The following is a 16,931-nucleotide window of genomic DNA, read 5'->3' as shown; positions in this document are numbered from 1 at the left end:
GAAGGGATGTTTCTAATTGGGGGCACCAGGTGGGGGCACCAGGTAGAGGCACAGTCGAGTGTTAGGCAGTGATGGGGCCGGGAAGAGAGCTGGCGCAGAGCAGGAAGGCAGAGCAAGCAGCTCAGCAGAACAAAGAGGGAAGTAAGTGTCTGGTGGGAGGGGCCCTCCAGGAAGGGAAGCAGCGGTCTGCCTGGGCAGGGGGTGGAGGGAGAGGAAGGGAAGTAAAACTCCCTGCAAGTGCCTGGGACCCCCTTTGAGAGCCGCAGGTGAGCAGCCCAGCTCCACATCCTGGTCCCCCCACCCCTCCTTTGCCTCACAAGCTAAATGGGGCCACTGTAATGCCCCAGGATGCTGTCGGGGGCCGGAGTGGACTGCCACCCTTAGGGACCTGCAGCTCCCACAGGGAGGGGCCCCAGCTCACATAGGGCTTTGGGGTGACCATCAGATTCATTCCGCGGAGCATGAGCCTCCTTCATGTGTTTTTTTCTAGCTTGATGGAGAGTTTGTCATTTCTTTTGTCTTGTAGGACAGATGTGGCCACAAAACACTGCTTTTCACTTTGTGGGTTTTAGCTGATGTATGGCTATTATTTTTTTCTTCCCTTCTCTCCTTCTCTTTTATCATAGTTTTTAAAAAAGTCAGACAGTGCAAATATAGCGAATGTTCCATTTCCTCCCATCCTGCGATGGCTCTCTTCCCCTGAGGCGGCCAGTGTTACCACTTCCTGGGCTTCCTTCTCGAGACGCTAGACACTGATGTATCTGTACCGCCAGCCTTCCTTTTCCTCCTGCTTCTCTTTTCCTTCTTTTCCCTTTCCATCTTCCTTTTCACCACCTGAACAGTTAAGATATTTACCCACTGCTCTGTAACTAGATTTTTCTTGAACGACCCATCTTGAGGCTCATTGCCTAACTTTTTCTGCACTGCTGCCCCCTTTTAAAATTTGTGAATAAGGAACAAATCCCCGTGGTTCAAAGGCAGAACAATAGGGCTTCCCTGGTGGCACAGTGGTTGAGAGTCCGCCTGCCGATGCAGGAGACACGGGTTTGTGCCCCGGTCCAGGAAGATCCCACATGCCGCGGAGCAGCTGGACCCGTGAGCCATGGCCGCTGAGCCTGCGCGTCCGGAGCCTGTGCTCCGCAACGGGAGAGGCCACAACAGTGAGAGGTCCACATACCGCAAAAAACAAAACAAAACAAAACAAAAACAAAAGGCAGAACAATAGAGGAAAAGGGGGCTGCAGGGAAGCGTCCTTCCACCCACCTGGTCCATTCTGCCCTTCTCTTGTGAACCATCCTTCGTGCAAATGAAAATGTGTTCTTACTTTCTCCCCGTCTTTACAGAGGGGAGCACATCATAGGTGTCTTCTATGCCTTTTTTGGCAAACTGTCTCTGTTATAGTTCGTAGGGCCCGTCCCCGTATCTGTACGTTCCCCCAGCATTCTGCAGTGTGGATGCACCATCGCCCGTCTGACAGTCCTTCTGTACCTGGGTCCTGCGTTGGCTTCTAGGCTTTTTCCCCCCCCACCACTGAGCGGCACTTGTGGGAGGCTGTTCCCAGTCAGCACTTGGGTCCTGCTGCCTGGTCCTTGCGAACAGTTGCGTGTACTCTTTGGTGTGACAGCCTGGTTGATGTGACCTCCCAAGGCCCTGCAGGCTTTTTGCAGCATCTCGCGCTGTGGACGGAGCTGTGCCACCTCTCCCTGCCCCTCACGCCAGTGTGACTCCAGCTGGATGTTTCTGTTGGTCCCTCGAGGCTGGGGGTGGAGCGGGCCTGCCCCTTCTCAGCATCCTGCCTGTGCTGACCTCTGACCTCTAGCCTCTCTCCTGCAGCAACTGACCAACCACATCCGGGAGTCACTGCCGGCCCTGCGCAGCAAGCTGCAGAGCCAGCTGCTGTCCCTGGAGAAGGAGGTGGAGGAGTACAAGAACTTCCGGCCCGACGACCCCACGCGCAAGACCAAAGCCCTGCTGCAGTATGTGCCCCTCCCCCCACCTGGCGCTCCGGGGCCTCCACCTAGCCTCAGGCTCCCCCACTCATCCGTCCGTCTGTGCGTTCAACAAACACTTGGCCAGAGCCCCCTGTGTGCTAGGCCCTGTCTTGAGCACTGGGGTCTCCCCAGTGTGCTGGGCAGACACACCATATGCTCAGAACGGGGAGGGGGGAAAGGATGAGGCAAGATAAGTAGATGAGAACATGTGTACTGTGAAATGGCCAAGTATCGAAGTAGGGAAGGGGCTAGAGAGTGCCAGGGTAGTTATAGGGGTGCCATTTAAAATAAAGTGGCCAGTGAAGGCCCCCCTGAGACAGTGAGAGTCGGGAAGAGACCTGAAGAGGTGAGGAAGGGGGCCACGCAGAGTCCTGGGCTTGGGGGCCCGGCCAGTGCAAAGGTCCTGAGGCAGGATTTCATCCAGCATGTCGGAGAAGGCCCATAGGGCTGGAGCAGACTGAGCGAGGGGAGAGTGGGAGGAAGGGAGGGCGGGGAGGGAACAGGGTAGAGCCTACAGGGCCTTGTAGACCATGGGGAGGGCTTTGGTTTTTGCTCTGAGGTGGGAGCCATGGAGGGTTCCGAGCATTGGCAGGACGTGGCCTGACTCAGGTATTCACGGGCGCCCTCTGGCGGCTGCAGGGAGGACAGACATGGGGGGAGGGAGACGAGCCATGTGTCAGCTACTTCTGCTTGCTTTCTTGGAATCCTCACCCTGACTCTAAGAAGGTGCTCCCGGCAGCCACCCAGCTGTGAGTCGGAGGAGTGGGTGTGCCCCATGATCTCAGCTTCTCACCCAGGTCTTCTGCCTCCGCACTCCAGGTGTCTGCCCTGCCAGGGACCCTTAGCTGGCTTGGCTAGAATGGGATCCAGAAGCTCCTTGGCACCTCAGATGGCAGATGGTGCCGCGTACAAGACCCCTCCCAGAGGGACACTGTCCTGTGTGGCCGTTATAGCCCTGACGTCCCCCTACCCTCTCTGCCAAGTGGCACTGCACACTGGTTGGATCGGGGGTGAGAATGCTTTTCACATCAGACGGCCTCAGCCCATTCCGAAAAGCTTTCTGCAGCGCCAGCGCTGGCCCCTTGCAGGCTTTAGGAGATCTGGTGTAGTGCTGCAGAGGCCACGGCCTGGGGCTAAACCTGGGCCTGATGGGCAACCACAGGCAGGTGGCCACACCCCTCTGAGCCTCATTTTCTTCGCCCCTAAAATGACGACCGCAGCCCGCAGCAGCTCTCAACGTCACGTGGCCATTGGGGAATCTTGTGAAGACGCTTTTGGGGCCCTTGGCGGGGCGGGCCAGGGGACACCCTCCACGACAGCACCCATCCCCCAAGGTTCGTGTCATCTTTCACCAGTGCCCTGAGGCCCAGCCCGGGTGGTTTTGACATCACAGCAGAGGTTCACGGCTATCATCTGCGGCCCCTCAGAGAGGGCTGGTGTTCCTTCTTTAGCGTCTTATCTGCAGTCCCAGATCCTCCTGCAGGCTATGGGCCACACAGACCAGCGTTCAGCAGAGGCCCTTGCTTCTTCCTTCCCTGCTGGCGGGCGTCCCTTTGAATGGCTTGTTGTGTGACCTCCTCCTCGGCCTTTATTATAAAAATGACTGCCTTCACGTGTACAGAGGGTGAAAACTTCCCCTCCCTCCTCTGCACCACGGTTCCTGTCTCCAGGCTCTTTTCGTACCAGAGAATGAGAACAGTGGCATCAGACTAGCCCCCAGTTCTGCTCTCTCGCAGCTGATGGAAGTGGCATCGAGAGCCTTCCATTTCCCACGGCCGCCTGGAGTATCCCATACGCTCTTCCCGTGACCCCATGCCCATAGGGGACGTTCGGGTATTTTTTTGCTGCTTCAATAGATGCTTCTCGAATTCATTGTTGAGCTCACAAGCGAGGATTCCCGCAGGGCAGACTCCTAAAAGAGGGCTCACTAGCTTGAGGAGAACTTGAATTTGAATCAGTAGCGCTTCCGTGGCCTCCAGGGGGCCCCATGCCCGCTGGCCCTCCCGGCCTGGTTCTGGGCACCCCCTCAGGTCCCACACAGGTATATATGGTATGTGGCTCACTTGGAGCCAGTGATAGGAAAGCTAACTGTCTACTTTAATCATCCTCGTTACCATGATCGATTGTTCTGAGTCGAGCTTTTTCCTCCCAGGCACAGCTTGGTCCTTGCTCCATGTCGGGGAACCAAGTTATACAATGACCTTCACCTCAGCTCCATCCTGTGCATAGAACACAGGTCACTTAAAACCCTAGCAGGTTTTTTTCCCCAAGCAGAGGTGATCGGGGACATTTTTCAAACCAGCCCTTGTCCCTCAGCTTTTGTGTTTTGCGCCTGGATCTCTCTCCTTCTAGAACTAGGATCGGGAATGCATGTTCCCTAGACGTGCAGTTGTGGCTCTAAACTCAGGACCATTCATCTCTAGGGACCGCTGGTCAGTTTTAGATATCTTACCTGCCCTGTACCTTGGTGTATTTATTTGCTGTGGCTGCAGCAAAGTACCACGAACTGGGTGGCTTAAACTAAAATAGAAATTTATTGGGAATTCCCTGGCGGTCCAGTGGTTAGGACTCTGTGCTCTCACTGCCGAGGGCTTGGGTTCAATCCCTGGTCAGAGAAGTAAGATCCCACAAGCCCTGCAGTGTGTCAAAAAAAAAAAAAGAAAGAAAGAAAAAGAAATTTATCATCTCATAGTTATGTACACTGAGTGTCCAAAATCAGGGTGTCGGCAGGGTTGCTTTCTTCTGTGGACTTCGAGTGGCTTGCTGGCAACTTTGGGGTTCCCAATCTCTGTCTTGTCTTCACATGCCGTTCTCCCTGTGTTGTGTGTCCAAATTTCCCCTTTTTCTAAGGACACCAGTCACAGTGGCTTAGGGGCCCACCCTTCTCCAGTATGACCCCATCTTAACTAATGACATCTGCAAAGACTCTTGTTTCCAAATAAGATCACATTCTGAGGTACTGGAGGTTAGGACATCAACATGAATTTTGGGGGGACACAATTTAACTCATGACAGTTGGTAAGTATGCTCTCTGAGTGCAGCTCGGACTCCAGGGCCCCTGGGAGGCTGATGCTCATGAATGCTCCGTCTTTTCCCTTCCGAGTCTGGCGGCAGCTGGCGTGGTCTTCATCCCGCTGCCTAAACCACTCCCTGCTCCGTACTCTGTCCTTGCTGTAGTGCTCAGCCTTTTACGACCTTGGCCCTGATTAGGCCACCGTTCAAGGTCCCCATTCCAGGTGCAGCATTAACGTAGGCCTTTTTGTGTCTCTGGGAAGGAAGTCAAGCGTGGGCGCTGTCTGCTTCACGTGGGCAGAGAGCTTCTGGGGATCTGGGACGCCCTGTGCGTGACCCCCTGGGTGTTCTGGAAGAACCCCATCCACTGGTGGCTGAGGCTGGCAGCCCTGGCAGCTTGCAGGCATCAGCTGTATTTGCCCGTAAGAGCCGGGCTTCTCTGTGCCAGGGAACTGCCAGCTCCCTGCTGCCAGCCCAGTGCGGGGCTGGTCCCGATTGGAGCGGCTCCTCTTCTGGGGAACCTCCACACAGTACTTGAGGAGATCCACAATTGGGGGAATGGAAATGAGGAAATGATTCAGACAGACAGTGCAAGGGACTGGGGAAGACAATTAGAAATGCTAAAGAAGACCAAAACACTGATAAATATCTTGGTTCTTTACCGTTCACTTCCTCACAGCACTAATCAGAAATACTCGGAGACACTTTTTTTTTAAGGGCTGGGCTGGGTTCTAAGGGGCCACGCGTGGCGTTACCACATTTCGTCAATTAGGTGTGCACTTAAAAAACATTTTTTTTAACTTCTCAAACCAGATGATTCAGATGAATTACCATTAATTGGCAACAGTTTTCTTTTTGGGGGCTGTCCAGGGCCATTAGTGCATTTGGGGACCAATGCCTGCTTTGAGTTGATGAAATCTAGAAACTCCTTAAATCCTTATTACAGTGACCCTGTGTGGAAGTGCTGTTACAACCAACCCACTTTGCAGATGAAGAAACTGAGGCTCAGAGGGCAGAGCCACCTGTCCAAGGCCTCTCAGCCCTTCAGTGGTGGAGTCCTGACCCAAACAGACTGGGAGGTGTCGGGAACCAGTGGAAGCCACCTGAATTGTGTGCAGGGGCTCCCTTTTCACGTTACGGTCCTGCTGGATCAGGCCAAACCTCAGGGCAGAGATTGCTAAACTGTGACCCCCGACACACACCCCGTACCTCCATCTTGCCATTCTGCCCCCCCCCCCCCAGCCCCCAACTCAATGAATGAATAGTCGTAGCAGGCCTATAGAGTGGGCCTGGTGTGTAGCAAGTGCTTGCCACTGGCTGGCTGCTCCTGGATTTTGTCTGGTTTTGCTGCTAAAAAATAAAAAGATGGGTGTTCCCTGGTGGCCTAGTGGTTAGGACACAGTGCTTTCACTGCGGAGGAAAGTAAGCCACGGCTTGACCAGGGACATAATTCCGGAGCTGTGTTAAAACCTCTGCTTTGACCTTCGGGTCTTCTGTTTCCTCATAGGATGGTCCAGCAGTTTGGGGTGGACTTCGAAAAGAGGATCGAGGGCTCTGGAGACCAAGTGGACACGCTAGAGCTCTCCGGGGGTGCCCGGATCAATCGCATCTTCCACGAGCGGTTTCCCTTCGAGCTGGTGAAGGTAGCACTGCCCGGGCCAGGCCCTCTGGTCAGCCTTGACCCTCCTGCTCAGTCCACCTTGAACCCGGCCTCCTCCCAGGCCACGAGGTCTCGAGCTCCCACTTCCAGGCCTGGGCCTCCTTCCCTGAGCTTAGAGATTTCCAGCAGAGCTGTATGAAAAGTTCCATTTTCTTCCTCTGAATACATGTTCTTTGCAAAGTACGTAGAAAATATAGGTAAATTCACGTGGGAAAATGTCCCCAGCATGTGGTTGAAAGGGAAAAAGCAGATCATGGAGCCAGCATGTACAACAGAACATACAGATGATAGTTACAACATCCTTCACATGAAATCATACACGCATGTCTAGATGTGTGTCTTTTTGCAGAGACAGACCTGCAAGGATATTCACAAAATGTCAGCTCTGGGTGCTGGGATTGGAGGTTTTCTTTTTGTTTTAATTGCTTGAAGTTTTATACTTTTTTACAGTGAGCACGTACCATCTTTGTAAAAACCAGTCATGTTCTTTTCAATAGAAGAGCAAAAGCTAAAAGGAAAAAAACACCCATAATCCTAACACCTACAGACAACGCCTCTTAGCACCTGGATATGTGTCCTTTGAGAATTATTTCTGTGCAAATGCAGGCAAAAAGCCTCCCTGCGTCCACAAACACAATACATATATTCATCCATACCAGTGTGTGCGTATGTATTTTTTTTTAAATTAATTATGCACATTTGTATTCTTTTTTTTTTTTCAAATGATTTGCCATCTTTCCAAACTAGTATATACATTTCATGCATTGTCAATGGCAGAACACTATCTTATTTTATGACTGTCCCATCGTTCATTTAACCAGTCTCCCATTTCACGGCATTTAGGTTCTTTGCACATTTTTCAGCAGTTATGGATGGTTTTGTGAATGTAGCTAATCCTTGATTAATTCCTCAAGGTAAATTCCTAGAGCTCTTAAAAACGACCCTGTGACAGTATAGGTATGTTTTGATTTGTACTGCCACGTAGCCCAGAAGAAAGTTTGAGTTGATTTTCCTTCCAAGAGAGCAAGAGTGTTAGTTTCAGAGCATCCTTGCTGAAACTGAGTTTTAATGTTCTTGAAAATTTGACCAATTAAATATTCTGCCCTGTGAATGTAAATGGTACACAGGAGGTGACATTCCCTAGGTACAGACCTGATGTGGCGGTGCCTCAGGTACCTCCTTGCGTGTGTTTGGTTTGTCTCTTCTCAGATGGAGTTTGATGAGAAGGACTTAAGACGGGAGATCAGCTACGCCATTAAGAATATCCATGGAGTCAGGCAAGTTCCACGAGGGGAGGCGCCGTGTTCCCTTCTCCTCCATGGTGCCACCCTGCAGCGAGTCAGTCCCCACGATCCTTGGGGTGCCCCAACTGGGGGGGCCTGGAGAGGGCTCTGGGATGGTTTGCAGTAGCTGTCAGTCTCTCCCTCTGGGTCTCCAAAGGCACTCGAGGGTGCATGTGCTTAGTTCTGTGTGGATCTGTCGTAAGCCCCGCGGCTGTCCGCTGCCCTTGGGTTAAACATGGGTTAAAGGGCCCAGTTACCATGGTCAGCCAAGTCAGAAAGCTCACTGCAGATTTGCCCTGGGGGGTGGGGAGGAAGTCAGACCCAAGGCACGATTGCAAGAACCCCAGCATTTGTCCCCGTCATGGGTGCCCCAGACTCCTCCTGGGTCCCCACCGTTTTGCTCCCGCCCTCCACGCTTGTGTCGCCGTGGGGTCCTCACATCGCCCTGGGGGGTTCTAGGTAGCGGACGCGGGCGTCCGACCCCCAGACTTGCTGCAACCTTGGCTCTCTTGGGAACCCAGCCCGTGCCTATGAAATCGCTGACCGTGCTTTGTTTCTCTCTGACTTATCTCCCCTGCCCCCTCCCCGGGTACGGATGGTTTTAGGACCGGGCTCTTCACCCCGGACTTGGCATTCGAGGCCATTGTGAAAAAGCAGGTCGTCAAGCTGAAAGAGCCCTGTCTGAAATGTGTCGACCTGGTTATCCAGGAGCTAATCAATACAGTTAGGCAGTGTACCAGTAAGGTATTGGACCCTCGGCAGGGTGACTCCTGGCCTTGTGGAAACGGGGCTGTGGGAGTTTGGTATCAGGCTCCCGATGGCTGCTTGGCCTTTGCCCCGCTGGTCCCCCTCCCTCCCCTTCCCAGATTGCCTCAGTTTCCAAGAACGTGGCCTCTACCCAGAGGCTGGGGCAGAAGCGTTTTGGCCTGGGTGCAGCCTGGGGGTGCCAGGCCTCCAGATTCCAGACTGGTGGGCAGGGCTCCCTGGGACCCTGATACCAAGCTTAGCATGTGTCTGATGGGGGTCTTGCTGGGCTGTCGCTTTGCTGTCTTCTGGGAAGCAGAGAGGGACCTCGCGTCACCTGCTGGAGGCCAAGCTCCCTGAACCTCCCTGCCCCTCACAAATGCCTTCTTGACAAATGCCTGGCACCCTCAGGCTTTCCCGGAGCCAGCCACTTCTCTGTCCCCAAGGCACCGAGAAAGGCCCAAACGCCAGCAGCCTAAGGAGTGCTCAGCCCCGGGCTCGCCCCTGACAGCCTCCACCAGCTCCCGCAGGAGCAGTGCTGTCCCCAGGCAGTGGCCCTCGGACCCCCGGCCTGGTTCCCGGGGCAGCACATGTTGGCCAAGGTGCTGACGCGCTTCCTAGTGGCCAGTTTGTGCTTGCACGTCCCCCATGGCCGTGGAGCTCTGGGTCGGCCTTCCAAGGCAGGAGTTTCTGCTTCATCCTTCTGTTCTCAGTCTGGAAAAGCCCACATTTGCTTCTTAAGCTTCTTCGATTGGAAAAGGGAAGGGAAAGAAACCCAGGTGGTTTGGAGACGTTCGTCCTAGAGCCCATTGTCACAGATAAGAAAAGGCAAGGCCTCCCCAAACCTTTAGCTGTTCGTAGGCTGACTCCCACCCGTAGCACTTTTATAATTAAACCCCAGACTGAGCCCACCCCTTGGACCCAGGTTGCCTCTTGATCCGAAGCAGCTTCCGGGGCAAATGCGGGCGCAGGCTCCTCCATGCATGTCACTAACCAGCTGACTCTCGTTTCTTCTTTCTCTGTCTCCCGTCCCGCGTGTGTGGCCTGCACTGCCCCTGGGTGTCTTTTTACCTCATCCCGCCCTCCGCATGACCCAGGACGGGGCTCTTCACCCCCGACATGGCCTTTGAAGCCATTGTGAAAAAACAGATTGTAAAACTCAAAGAGCCGAGTTTGAAGTGTGTTGATCTCGTGGTCTCAGAACTGGCCACGGTCATTAAAAAGTGTGCTGAGAAGGTAACAGAAGGTTTCATTATTATCACCTATGCCTCTGTCCCCCATCTCCTCTTTCCCATCGTGAGTCTTAACCCAAGCATCTGGGAAACTCTGCCTCGGCAGGAACCCCCTTCCGTGGGCCAGTGGTCGCTTGGAGACATCTCAACTTTGCCTTGGCTGACACAAGGGGGTGGGCCAGTCGCACTTGGGTTCCACCTTTGCATCTTGGGCCTCTGACGGGGATGGAAGGCCTTTGATGTCACCAGATGCACTTACTAAGCAGGCAGCAGGGATGAGTGTCCATGCCCATCCCTGGAACGCTTTGAGAAAGGTGGTTTCCAAACTGCCACCAACGCGGTGAAACACTTCGCCCGCGTGCTGGTCTGCTTGTTCTTACATCACAAGGCACCTGAGAATTTTTCAGAGTTCCTTGGCGGTCCAGTGGTTAGGACTCTGCGGTTCAGGTTTTGATCCCTGGTCAGGGAACTAAGATCTCACAAGCCGCGTGGTGTAGCCAAAAAAGAAAATGGAATTTTTCCTCTAGTGATTTTGACCATTGGCTCTATTTTTCCCAACTCGTGGTCTTTCCCCAAACCATGGAAGGTGGGCTTCTGTGCGTTGGGTTGGTTGCTGCTGCAAAGGCTGGGGCAGCGGGGGTGCCAGAGGAGTGGATCCCAAAGGTGAGATGATTGGGAGCAGTTTCGCACCCCCCGCAAGGGAGTCCCTCCGAGGTTGATGGCCCAGATGCTGGCCCTCCCCCCATGCTAGAACGGGCGCTGCTGTGCACTCCTGAGCTGCGCTCGGGCCCTCGCCCTGGCGGCCCGGGGGCTTTCATTACACTGTGTCCTTGCTCTCACCCAGCACTTCGAGGGAGGGGGGTGGCTGTCACCAGCTTTCTCTGCCACTTTCCACCTCCGAGACGCATTCTCAAAAAGCACCTCTGCTTGTGTGCGGGCACCCTCTCGGTCTCTCCGGCCCACCGTCCCCTCACCGTCCCCTTCCTGTCTCCCGGCTGGAGCAGCTCTGAGACAGGAGTGGGGTGGGGAACCGGTGGGCACACTCCACGTCACCCCCCCTCCTCCCATGTTCTCCGTTTGGCTCACTTTGCTGCCCAAGCCACGAGGACCCAGCCGACGCCGCCACTCTGCTTTCCCTCCAGCTCAGCTCCTACCCCCGGTTGCGAGAGGAGACCGAACGGATCGTCACCACTTACATCCGGGAACGGGAGGGGAGGACCAAGGACCAGGTACTGGCTTTTTGTTTCATTCTTCAGATACAGTTTATGTGCAGTAGATCTTGGTCGTGCAGTGTGAGGTTTTTTTGTTTGTTTGTTTTTTGCGGTACGCGGGCCTCTCACTGTTGTGGCCTCTCCTGTTGCGGAGCACAGGCTCCGGACGCGCAGGCTCAGCGGCCATGGCTCAGGGGCCTAGTCACTCCATGGCATGTGGGATCTTCCCGGACCGGGGCACGAACCCGTGTCCCCTGCATCGGCAGGCGGACTCTCAACCACTGCGCCACCAGGGAAGCCCTGTGGTAGCCTTTTGATCCTGTGTCCCTTCACTCTGCACCATGCATTCAGGACTCATCCCTGTTGTTTGTGGTGTAGCCAAAGTGTGTCTCTTAGGACTGCCAAGTAGTGTTTCATGGTGCACATGGACCACAGCCTGCTTACCCATCCACCCACCAGAGCATGTTTGAGTGCTTTTTGTGTTTTCACACTGTCCTATGAAGACTATCATAAGCATACCCAAAGGTAGAGAGTGAGATGCCCCACACAGCCACAGTTCAAGTCTCACCTGTCACCTGCTCAGCCCGGGGCTGTCATCCTGCCTTCATGTGGCCCGACACCTGGTTTGGGTTATTTCCCCCATGGTGGTCCACTGTGTTCTCTCTCTCTCTCTCTTTTTTTTTTTTAAATTGAAGTATCGTTGATTTACAGTGTGTGCCAATCTCTGCAGTACGGCAAAGTGACTCAGTTATACACATATAGGCTTGCTTTATATATATATATATTATTTTCCATTATGGTTTATCCCAGGAGATTGGCAGCTGTTTATTCAAGCTGTTTATTTATGGAACCGAAACAAGCCCACCTGTTGTATTTGGTTGTGAGATCACCTTGTTTAGAACAGTCCCTCTCCCCTCAACATTGACGGAGAAGAAACTTGCTCATTTGTCCTTCACAGGGTCCCGCATTCCCTCGAAGCTTCTGTAACCTGGAAGTTTTGTGAAAAGCTCAAGAGATTCTAATTTGTTTTGTTGTCATGGTTGGCAAGAATGCTACTGTCCCTTCCATACACACCAGAGACCCCGGTTGCCCCACTGTTGTCATGGCTGGGCTCCAGGGCAACAGGACTCAGACCTTTTAAACCAGCGACAGTGTCTCCCGTGGACGGAGCGCCCCAGCATTTTCCAACAACCCCCCAAGATCCGAGTGCCTGGCCCGCTTTATGCTTGAGGGTTCAGAGGCACAGTGAAGTGACAGGGCTGTTTAAGGGCCCATGTCTTATCTGAGACGACATCCTGGCTGGCTGGTGTGTGCCTTTGTGCCCGTGTGTTTCATTTTAATGTCCTTACCTGGCCAAATTACCTTTGCCAGTTTTTTGTTTGTTTTTAATTTTACCTAAGTATAGTTTTTCTGTTTTTTTTTTTAATTTTATTTATCTTTGGCTGCGTTGGGTCTTCGTTGCTGTGTGCAGGCTTTCTCTAGTTGCGGCGAGCGGGCGTTACTCTTCGTTGCGGTGCGCGGGCTTCTTATTGTGGTGGCTTCTCTTGTTGCAGAGCATGGGCTGTAGGCACGTGGGCTCAGTAGTTGTGGCTCGCAGGCTCTAGAGCAGGCTCAGTAGTTGTGGTGCACGGGCTTAGTTGCTCTGCAGCATGTGGGATCTTCCCGGACTAGGGATCGAACCCGTGTCCCCTGCATTGGCAGGTGGATTCTTAACCACTGCGCCATTAGGGAAGTCCTTTACTGAAGTATAGTTGATTTACAATGTTGTTTAATTTCTGCTGTACAGGAAAGTGATTCAGTTATCCATGTATATACATTCTTTTTCATATTCTTTTCCATTATGGTTTATCACAGGCTATTGAATATAGTTTCCACCTTTGCCGTTTTAATGAGGCACTTATAGCATGCCGGGCACTACTCTCAACATGACATATTGTGACCTACGTAAGCCTTTGCAGTGAGGCCTTACTGCCCTACTCCAGGCCTCGGAGGCCGCACTGTGGCTACCACATTGGGCTGCCTCACTCTGCTCTTTTGGCCCAGTCTTTCTCACTTGTGAGGCCTTGGTGTCTGGAAGCACCCATGCCCCCTTCCCTCTGCAGATGGACCCCGGGATATGGGAAGGAGTGGGTGGGTGATCACTCTTCTAACTGGGAAACAGTGTGGTTGTTCCGGGGCACCCCCTGCTGGCGGGTGTGGGAAGTGCTCTGGCAGCGGCCACTCCCTGCCATGCTGGGCTCTGTACTCACCACGACCCCCGCTTTCCCCCAGATTCTTCTTCTGATCGACATCGAGCAGTCCTACATCAACACGAACCACGAAGACTTCATTGGATTTGCCAAGTACGTACTTTTCAAGATAGTGGCTGGTGGGGTGGCATGAGTGTCCACCCTCAGAGCCACGCCTTGAGAAAGGCGGTCAAGTTGGGATTCCGCTCCTGGGCTGGGGCACGAAGGTCTCTCTGTCATGGGTCCCCAGGTGAAGCACGGGGCAATGGAGAGCATCTGGAAGCTTTGCTGGGTAGCAGCGACCCTCCAGCCTCCTTGTCCCCAATGCACCTCCTGTGGGGCACCCCCATGGTTAGTTTAAGGAGGAAAGGGCGGTCCAGTGGTCAGAGGCTTCAAGAAAGGGCAAGGCTAACTAGCGTTCAGTGCTTCCTTTCCTGCAGGACTTCTCAGAGCCTTTCGTAGACTCACGTGCAGCTTTCCCAGTCTCCCCCACGTGCACTGGGCCCTTTCACTGAGCAGCTCAGGGGCTCAGGGCTCCAGGGGCTGCTCTTTGGGAAGTGCTGCCAGGATTTGCATGGCTTCTGTCCATATGCTGTAGATTTAAAACTAGAACCTTCCACGGCACCCGGATAAGGGGCCAGAAGAGCAGGGCGCTGATTTCAGCAGGATATAAATATAAATGCTGGTGGCCTCCAGTGTCACCCGCTGATGGCGTCAGCCCCTCGCCTCGGTGAGTATCACACAGATTGTTCTGATGGCTCACGAAGGTCCTCTTTCCGGAGCCTGATAGAATAACAGGCGGTTGGTAGCCAGCCTCCTTGTATTTGTTTAGCCGGTATCGCTGGTGTGCTTTCACTGCACCAGGCCCTGTGATAACAGCAGTGAGCAGGCCCAGACCCAGGTCCCCACCCTGAAAGGAAGGTCCTGCGCCAGGGACAGAGCTGCCCCCAGGCAGTTAAGACACAGTGTGGTCAGTGCCGAGGTGGGGCTGTCCACCGCCCGTGGGAGTCCGGAGGGTGGCATTGTGGCCTGGCCTTGGGGCTGCAGGGAGGAAGGGGCTAGGAGGCTGGGCAAGAGGGTCTTCCCGTCCAGGGTCTCTGCTGGCTGAGTAGTTCCCTGGGTAGACATTCATCAGTGCACTCAGCTCTTCTGTGCTGGACACGTGGTTGGTGAGTGGAATGAACGAATGAGTGAACGAATGAATGGGGGGCATGATTAGAAGCTGCTGCCCCAGCCCAGGTGAGCTGAGGGCCCCGGCCGGACTGTCCCTGCTGTGGGGAAGGCTGAGGGGCCCTGGCCGGGCACTGCCCCTCAGGCTGGGCTCTCAGCCTGGGGAAGCAGCCCCACTCGCTCCTGCTCCCCCAGCAGCCGGGTGTGTGGGGCCTGGAAACGCCAGTCCCCCTTTTCAGGTTGCTGCTGTTTTCCTCACCTTGATGTCTCTGCTTCTCACACTTCATCCACAGTTCCTTCTCACAATCTCTCCTGTTTTTCCTTTGACCACTCCACTCTTTCCTCTGGATTCCTGGGCCTTCCCACTTCCCCCAGCTGTTACTATACTGAGCAGCTGGTGACCGGGTGGGTATTGCCTGCTGTGTGCCTTTTCCCTAGTGTGTGAACGGGGGACGCCCTGGCTGGGGGCGGGGCCCAGGGTGCCAGGCTCCACCCGGCCCAGGCCCAGGCCCCGGCCCTTGGTGGGATGTCGCAGGGGCCCCTGGAATAGCCACGGAGCACTGCCTTTGTCCTAGGACGGTGAACAAGCCAGACTTGGGCCTTGCCTTTTCAGAACCCCGAGGCTGAGAACCCACACGCTGTCGTTAAGCCAGTTCTCATAAGGAGGATGACAGTGGGAAAGGAGGGCAGGTGAAGGGGCTGTGGGAGAGGGCAGTGACGGATGAGGCTTGGAGAGGCCTTCCCAAGAAAGTCATGACAGCCAGGCGGTGGGGCCAGCGTGGGGTCAGAGAGCACTGGAGACAGGGAAGGAAGGCTGAGAAGCAGGAGCATGAAGGCCAAGGCAAGGTGGAGGGGTGAGGTCACGGCCTCGTCACAGGAGGGCCTGCAGGCCAAGGGGAGCACTTCGGATTTTCCCCCAGCACACACCACACACACACACACACACAGACACACACATGCGCACACCACACAGACACACCCCCCCCCACAGACACACACACGCGCGCACACCACAGACACACACATGCGCACACCACATACACACACCACATACACACACACCACACACAGACACAACATACACTCACCACACACACACCACACACACCACTCACACAGACAGACACACCACACACACAGACACAGACACACACACACACCAAGGAGGCAAGGGAAAGAGGGGCTGCGAGGCATGTGTGAGACCCAGGAAGCCCTTAGGAAGTAGAGCATCTGGGACCTCACCAGCACCCAGACATCACTGTGAGTGGCTTAGCTCTGTGTCCTTCAGACACTATTGATCCACCTCCTTGCTGTGCGTAGAAGTTCTGGGGTGTTTTCTCACTGCCCTCAAAACACTAAAAACAAAGCCCAGAGAAAAAGTCCTTGTAGTAAATATATTGATCTTAGGGAAATCAGTGGATAAATTCCACTTCCATTCTTTTCTTTTTTTTCTGCGCCACACGGCATGTGGGAATCTTAGTTCCCTGACCAGAGATTGAACCCATGCCCCCTGCAGTGGACGCGCGGAATCTTAACCACTGGACCGGCAGGGAAGTCCCTCATTTCCATTCTTAATGTTCCACCGTTTACTGATCTAGGAACAGAAGCCTTCTTCCTTAACACACACGCACGCACGCACGCACGCGCGCACACACACACACACAGAGGCACACACACCACCTTATCCAACAGCCAGCTTGAACTTTAAGGTAAAATCCCAGAGGCATTCAGTAAAGGGATTAAACAAGATGTTTTGCCTTTTCATGTTGTTTCAAAAGTTCCAGCTAAAACAATATGGTAAGAAAAGACAATATGACCCCTAAGTAACAGGAGTTAACAGTTGGTTGCCGGTGGTGATAATGATGGTCCGAGTAGAAAATATATTAGGACAAACAAGGGAGCTGAGTAGGTGCCCACGTACAAAATAAAGGAGACTTCGTCTGTCTGTTGTGAACTAGCCAGGAAACAACATAGATGAAGAAGTAAAGAGATCTGGGACTACAGGTAAATAAGGGACCTTGCAGAAACACATTGACCTTGACTGTCCTCTGACTTGGGTCAGGAGCCATCCAAGATGAGTAGCGTTTTCATGCGAGCAGCTGTCCCATAGCCTCATCTCCCATTCTGGATGGCCCTGTGGTCAGAGCCGCTCTGGGCCTCGTGCCCGGGCCAGGATGGGTGGAGAAAGCGGGAAGAAGCCTCAAGTTTGAGCCCCCAAACACTGAAGGTTACTCTGAAGCCAGGATGGCTACCTCCCAGCCATTTGGGAATCCAGCTTCCCATGCCCCCTCTTGGAAGTGCCAGGACCCAGTGACTCCTAGAAATAGCTGGCACTCTCAGGAGTGGCCGAGATCAGGGATGAGAAGTCAGGGTTTAATTTGGTATCTCGTTCGTTCCATG

General features: G+C 53.9%; 1 protein-coding gene across 2 annotated transcripts in view; it reads left to right on the top strand.

The window, feature by feature from the left end:
- DNM2 (dynamin 2) overlaps window positions 1-16,931 on the top strand; it is a 99,984-nt gene that overhangs the window by 55,288 nt on the left and 27,765 nt on the right. Inside the window, exons 7-12 of one of the 2 annotated variants that reach the window (XM_024745713.1) lie at window positions 1,834-1,976; window positions 6,511-6,646; window positions 7,873-7,940; window positions 9,788-9,926; window positions 11,065-11,151; window positions 13,405-13,475. In XM_024745713.1, coding sequence (XP_024601481.1) covers window positions 1,834-1,976; window positions 6,511-6,646; window positions 7,873-7,940; window positions 9,788-9,926; window positions 11,065-11,151; window positions 13,405-13,475 — 644 coding nt within the window. Of the gene's footprint in view, window positions 1-1,833; window positions 1,977-6,510; window positions 6,647-7,872; window positions 7,941-8,551; window positions 8,691-9,787; window positions 9,927-11,064; window positions 11,152-13,404; window positions 13,476-16,931 lie in introns of both variants that reach the window. The other variant, XM_024745714.1, reaches the window with a different exon arrangement.

The sequence above is a fragment of the Neophocaena asiaeorientalis genome, unplaced genomic scaffold, assembly GCF_003031525.2.
Source record: "Neophocaena asiaeorientalis asiaeorientalis breed wild unplaced genomic scaffold, Neophocaena_asiaeorientalis_V1.1 scaffold357, whole genome shotgun sequence".
Classification (NCBI taxonomy): Eukaryota; Metazoa; Chordata; class Mammalia; order Artiodactyla; family Phocoenidae; genus Neophocaena; species Neophocaena asiaeorientalis.
This window is presented reverse-complemented; position numbering and strand designations above follow the sequence as displayed.